Source organism: Micromys minutus (genome assembly GCF_963924665.1).
Source record: "Micromys minutus genome assembly, chromosome: 9".
Taxonomy (NCBI): domain Eukaryota; kingdom Metazoa; phylum Chordata; class Mammalia; order Rodentia; family Muridae; genus Micromys; species Micromys minutus.
In genome coordinates, this window is record NC_137978.1 from 22,911,291 (window position 1) to 22,917,290 (window position 6,000).

Here is a 6,000-nt window from a genome sequence, read left to right on the forward strand (position 1 = left end):
TAATTTTTTTTTCCATCCATAAGCCACAGAATGGCTCCTTTTTATAAAATAACGTATCCCTTCTTTCTCACTTTTACCTTTCGAGGTACATTTCTGTCAAAGTCAGGAAACTTGACTACTCTGAGTGCCTTTCCCACCCAGAGAACCGCTACTGTGGCCACCATCTGCAAACAGAGAACACACACAGATGCACTGTTCTGCATAGAAAGACACACACAGAACTTCTGACAACACAGACCACGGGATGCCCAAGATTCCAACTAACCTGGCCAAGTCCAACACATAGCGAGGATGGAAATCTACAAAAGAGGTAAAGAAAACGGGGGTTAAAAACAGCCAGGAGTCCTCAGAGCACAGGGAATTCAACTTTCAAACTGACAGCCTTAAAATGCATTCTGATTCAGTCCACACCATTGCCTGCCCCTCCAATTAAAAAAAAAAAAAAAAAAAAAAAGTCCTTTTTTTTTTTTATCTTAGATTTTGTAGCCCAGGGCGACCACTTGTCTCGACTTGTTCTGTTTTTTTTTTTTTTTACAATTCCCTTCGGCTTCCTGCAACAGATTTTTCCAGAAAGTTAAGCCGTGGAGATCTCCTTTTAAATCTTTTAAGTAAGTCTTGGACACACACACACACACACACACACACACACACACACACACACACACACACGCACGCACGCACAAACTGCTGCCCTGGAGTCCCAGTGACAGCGGCGACAGCGCGTGGGCGTGCGGCCGCGCCGGTCCCGGGGCTGTCAGCCGCGCGGGTCGCTAGTTCCTGGGCACAGGCCTCGTCGTGTCCCCCCGACCCCCAGCCCTGGCCGGCGCGGCGGAGAGCGCGGCCCAGGGCGTCCCCGGTGGGCTCGAACCCCGGTCCCTGCCCGCCGCGCCTCAGCCGCCGCCCGCCGAGCCCGGCCACCTGTAGTTGGTGAGCACGCTCTTGTTGACCACCACGATAAGGAAGGAGCTCACGCCGTAGAAACCGGCGGCCAGCAGCTTGAGGAACACCGTTAGCGTTTCGGCCGGCGCCATCCCCAGCTCCTCCTCATCTCTGTGTGTGGAGGATTTCGCGGGGGCTTCTCCTTTAACCGGAGCATGCTGACGTCTGTGGACTTCCGCCATGGCGGCGGCGGCCGTGGCGGCGGCTGAGGCGCGGGCCTGCGGGCGAGCCGGGAGGCGGGGGTCTGGGCCTGGCGGTGCGGAGCGCGGCGCAACACGGGCCTGGCGGTGTGGGACGCGGAGGAGCGCGGGCCTGGCGATGCGGGACGCGGGCGTGGCGGTGTCCGGGCTCCGGGAGCGGGCCTGGCCGTGCGGGACGCGGGCTCCGAGCGCCGGGGGCTCCGCGGTGCGGGCCTAGCGTGGCGGCGGAGGCTCGGGAGAGACCCGGCGGCTCGCGGCTGGGCTTCGCGGGCGGTGCTGGCCACAGCTCCCCGCACTGCCGCCGCCCGTCCCCGCCCAGGGGTTGGGACACTGGGGTTCACACCCTTGGGGACTTTGCCCTGCCATGGTGCCTCCCCGGGTCAGGGAAAGGCCGGGGGTTGGTTCGGCCGGGCTGGGGCTGGAGAGGAGCTGGGGACCCGGCTTGGGCTTCGGGAGCAGCCGGGGACACACTACCCGGGGACCACTGAACCGGGCGGGCAAGCACAGTGTTGCGCCTGCGCACGAACGCGCCCTGGGTCCCCCCGCGGGGAGCGTGAGCTCTGCGGGAGCCCGGGCTGCAAGCCTAGAGCTCCCTCTCTGCTCCCTAATGTGGCTGGTGTCAAAGTGATACCCCCCCCATTCATTGCATCCTCAGCTATCCCGAATGAATGCTCTTTTTCCACCTCACTTGCAGGGGGTCAAACTTCAAACAAGGTATCAAATGTGATTCAGCAGTAAATAAAGATTTCATTCGGCCCAGTGAGACTTCGCACACTTCTGAAATTCTTTTCCTTGTCATTTGCTTGTCTGTTTTAGCTGACATATCCAGAAACGGCAAGAGTGGGTGGGTGGAAAGTTAAGTGCTGCAGTAAGCCACCCGTGGACTGGTTAAAAAGAACAAGGTGTTTGGAACTTAAAAGATTTTCCTGTTCTAGGACTCTGAAAACTTCCCTGTGCTCTTAGGCGGTTTGGGTGGTCTGTTGTGTAAACCCAGCCCTGTTTCCTTCACACAGTGCTGCCACACAAGAATACCTGTCTAAGCAAGGACATTACATTCCTATTTTAGAATGTTTTAAATTATTTCCCCAAATTTTCCATCCTCTTAAGTTTCTTTTTTTCTAACTGTGGTAAAAATAACAGTTTATTGTTTTAATCCTTGGATGTGTAACTATCACCCTCCCCAGAACATTTCACCATGTTAGATGAAAACTCTTCTGGGAACTAAGCAATCATTTCCTGTTCTCTACTCTCCTCATGACCCGTGTTCTGCTCTCAATCTCTGTGAATTTGACTATTCTACGTATTGCATAGATGAGCAGTCACACAGTATTTACCCATTTGCCATGGCTTATGTCAGTTACGTAATGTGTTCAATTTACAATGTAACGTGTATCAGAACTGGAATTCCTGGCAGCCAGCATGGTGCTCTTAACTGCTGGCAACCTCCTCTCCCCACACTTCCAGATGCCCAGCTTCTCCCCTGTCCTGAGTTATAGCTAATTAACAACAAAGTTCACATTTCTCTTTACTTCCCTTTTATAATGCCCCTCCCTTTTGGGCAAAAACATTACCTGTTTTCTGTGTAGCCTGTCTCCACAGGTCCCCTTCATGCCTTACAAAAAGGGACCTCTCCCTCTGTGCCCTTTTCCTACCACACTCTGCTCTTAGAGACTGCCTTACTCTTTCCCTGCTACCATAACATATTGCCCGTGACTGGACTGTTTATGGAGAACAAACATTCTGGATGATTTTGGAGAATAAAAAATGCAAAATCAAAAAGCACCGCCAAATCGGGTGTAACTGTTGAGGGCTGAGCTCTCTGCTTCTAAGATGGTGCCTTGATCACTGGTCCTCAGGAGGTAAAGAGCACTGTCCATGGACAGCAGGAGAGACAGAACGACATTGCTGACTGAAGGCTGTTGTCCACAGCATGAGCTCCCTGCTAAAGGCCTGGCTTCCTGATTCAGTCACGTTGACAGCTGTTTCCATGTGTTGAAGTTACCCAAAATAGGAATAATTGTCAAATTATGGAGCTAGGAAACAACAATTTTCTCTGTCTAACCATATTTACAAAAATTAGCAGACATTTAGTAAGGTCCATCACAGGCCAAGGCCTAGCATAGGTTCTCTTCTGATAATGACTAGGCTACAATAGGTCCTCTGTAAAAGGCCAAGGAGTCTGGAGAGTCCCAGAGAGGTGCGATGTGGCCACACTCAGGCTGTCTCTCCTAAAGCAGAATTAGAATCAGAGTAATTTCTGGTGTTTCAAGTACTCAGACCATCTCTTAACCTCGGTAATATTGATTATGGAACTAGGTGTGGGAGATTCATACATTATTTGACACAATAATCTCAGTGCTGAAATCTGCGAAGGAATTACAGGGTTGTAAAGGCTACATGGAAGACTTTCACTGAGAGATGAATCTACTATTTTGAAAGACCAATGTGTGGGTTGGTAAAATTTACACCTTTCTGGGTAGCATTACTGCCAGGAAACTCTTTGTAATTCTTGTTATTTAAGATTCATTATTATCCACGTGTGCTTGTGTTTGTGAGCACTTTGTATGTGGGCACCCCCAGAGTTGGAGTTCAGTAGTTTTGAGCCTTTTCATGTGAATCCTAGAAACTAAACTCCAGTCCTCTGCAAAAGCAGCAAGTGTTCTTAACAGATAGGCCCTCGCCCCAGCCCCAGATCTCTGAAGTTAAATCTCATTTTCAAAATAAAAACATTGTTCTCAGTCATCTTGTTTTTCCACCAAAGAAAACAGATTCCATATTTTTATAGTGTCACTCACTTGTTTGTCCTACTCGTCTTCCATTCCTTGGCTCTTCCTATCTTCAGGCCTCTTTTGAAAAAAAATGAATAGTCGGTTTTACGTGTGTGTGTGTGTGTATGAGTGTGTGTGTGTGTGTGTGTGTGTGTGTGTGTGTGTATGAGTGTGTTTGACTGCATATATGTTCTGTGTACCATGTGCATGCCTGGCCCCTTGGGAGTCCAGAGAACGGCACCGGATCACCTGGAACTGGTACAGATGGTTGTGAGCCACCGTGTGGGTTCTGGAAATCAAACTCAGGTCCTCTAAAAGAGCAGCAAGTGCTCCTCTCCAGTCCCTTTCTAGGCCTCTGTCCAAGCACAGTTCTCTTCACCAGTTTCTTGTTTGCAGTGAACTTACACTGGTGACCTGCTGAAACAGCCTGCCTTAGTCAGGAAACAAACTTCCGAGAGCTTTGCTATCTGGACGATGCGTTTAACATCCAGAGCCCCAAAAGTGTGTTACTTATTTGTGGTGCTTTACTTTTGTCTAGTGGGGCTGGAAGGAGACCTGGAAATGCTACTGTGATTCACACTCTGAGCCCCCCCTAGCAACTCCAAGAAATAGTCATGGTAAACAACATAGCACCAGGAAAGCACAGGTTAGGAGGGAGTGTCAGTAAGACCCCGGTTTCCCTAATCTGATGTGACTTGAAGATGTTTGGCCCAGGTCTCTCCAGCTCACACTCCAGCTCATATGCTGAACAGTGCTGGTAGCAAAGAACAGCCGTGAGCCACGAGATACCAACTACAGCTACAGAGCACATACAGCTCCTGTCTGAAACCTCTATTTGTATTCTGGTTCTAGACTTGATGTTCACGTAAAAGTGTAGTATTTGGACCAAACGAACTCATCTCTAATGTTAGCACAGGGCTGCATCAGCACTTACCCTTGCATGCTTCTTGTCTGAGGGCCCCCACCCCGTTTTTCTGAGGCCCCCACCCCGTTTTTATTTTTGCTAATCTCATTGCTATCACTGTACATGTATAGGCCTACCTACCATTTTTTTTCTGAGCAGAGAAAATCCACAATAAAGGTTTTCTTCAGAGTAACATGGGCAGTAAATAGGATTTACAGTAAGTACTGTCCCCCAGGGTTTAAGGATGCCCGAGTTTAATTCTCCCCTTTGTGACTGAAATAAAATACCCTTCTGTTTCTACCACACCTGCATCCAATCTGGGCACCTGACTCCAAGAGAAAAATGAGCCGTCTCTGGTCTTTAAATATCTGAAAGGCCTCTAGGCAGAAGTAAGACGTTAAAAAACAGAACAAAGCAAAACAAGACGTTCCCAAGGCTTAGAAACAAGAGGGGTGATTACTGCATGTCCTTTCCGTGGAGTAAACTGATTTATCAGATGAAGACTTGACACGCTAAGCCAGCAGGGATATGCACCTTGGGGTATTTCGAAGAGTTTAGCTTGTAAAAACCAGTGTCAGTACCAATGAAATTCAATCATCGAGATACTGGTTTTTCTATGTAGAAAACACAACATCAAAGTCTCACGTTTTGGCCTTGCAGAGTGTTGACCCGTTTTACATTCATTAGCATATTCAGTTCAGTGTTCTTCTAACTGCCTATATAGTATAAGTCAGTCTTCATATTTTCTTTCAAATTCCAGTATCTTACTCTTTGTTTATTCAATGGTGGGCTAAGTAAAACTAAAGTTTTATATTAATCATTTTGTTGTATTTTGTTTTCTTAAAAATAAACTTTTTTTTTCTTTTTTTTTCTTTTTTTTTTTTGTTTTTACGAACTTCTTAAGCTTTATTGGAGGAGAAACAGGAGGAGGATGATCCTGTGTCGAACAGATTGTATTATGAAACTCTGAAGTCTGGGGATGGTGGGACTTAAAAGTGTAGGGTGCTTTGAGAAGGGATGCTGGACAGGAACATCTATGCCCTTGGGTAAAGAGCAAGGGCACGAGTCTCAGAAGCCACCGTGCTGGTGGTCTGGGGAGTGATGTCAGTTCCTTTCTTGGGGACGGTGAGACCTGTATGAGACCTTGGAGGTGACCTATGCCCGGGTCCTTGCCCATAGAGCTGCCAGC

At 48.5% G+C, this 6,000-nt stretch overlaps 1 protein-coding gene across 1 annotated transcript in view; it reads right to left on the reverse strand.

Moving 5' to 3' along the window:
- Positions 1-1,730, reverse strand: part of SLC35D1 (solute carrier family 35 member D1) — a 50,294-nt gene extending 48,564 nt beyond the window's left edge. Inside the window, exons 1-3 of the mRNA XM_080920741.1 lie at positions 919-1,730; positions 266-299; positions 78-164 (exon numbers count right to left, since the gene is read on the reverse strand). Coding sequence (XP_080776867.1) covers positions 78-164; positions 266-299; positions 919-1,121 — 324 coding nt within the window. The 5' untranslated portion in view covers positions 1,122-1,730. The remainder of the gene's footprint in view (positions 1-77; positions 165-265; positions 300-918) is intronic.
- Positions 1,731-6,000: the final 4,270 nt, after the last annotated feature.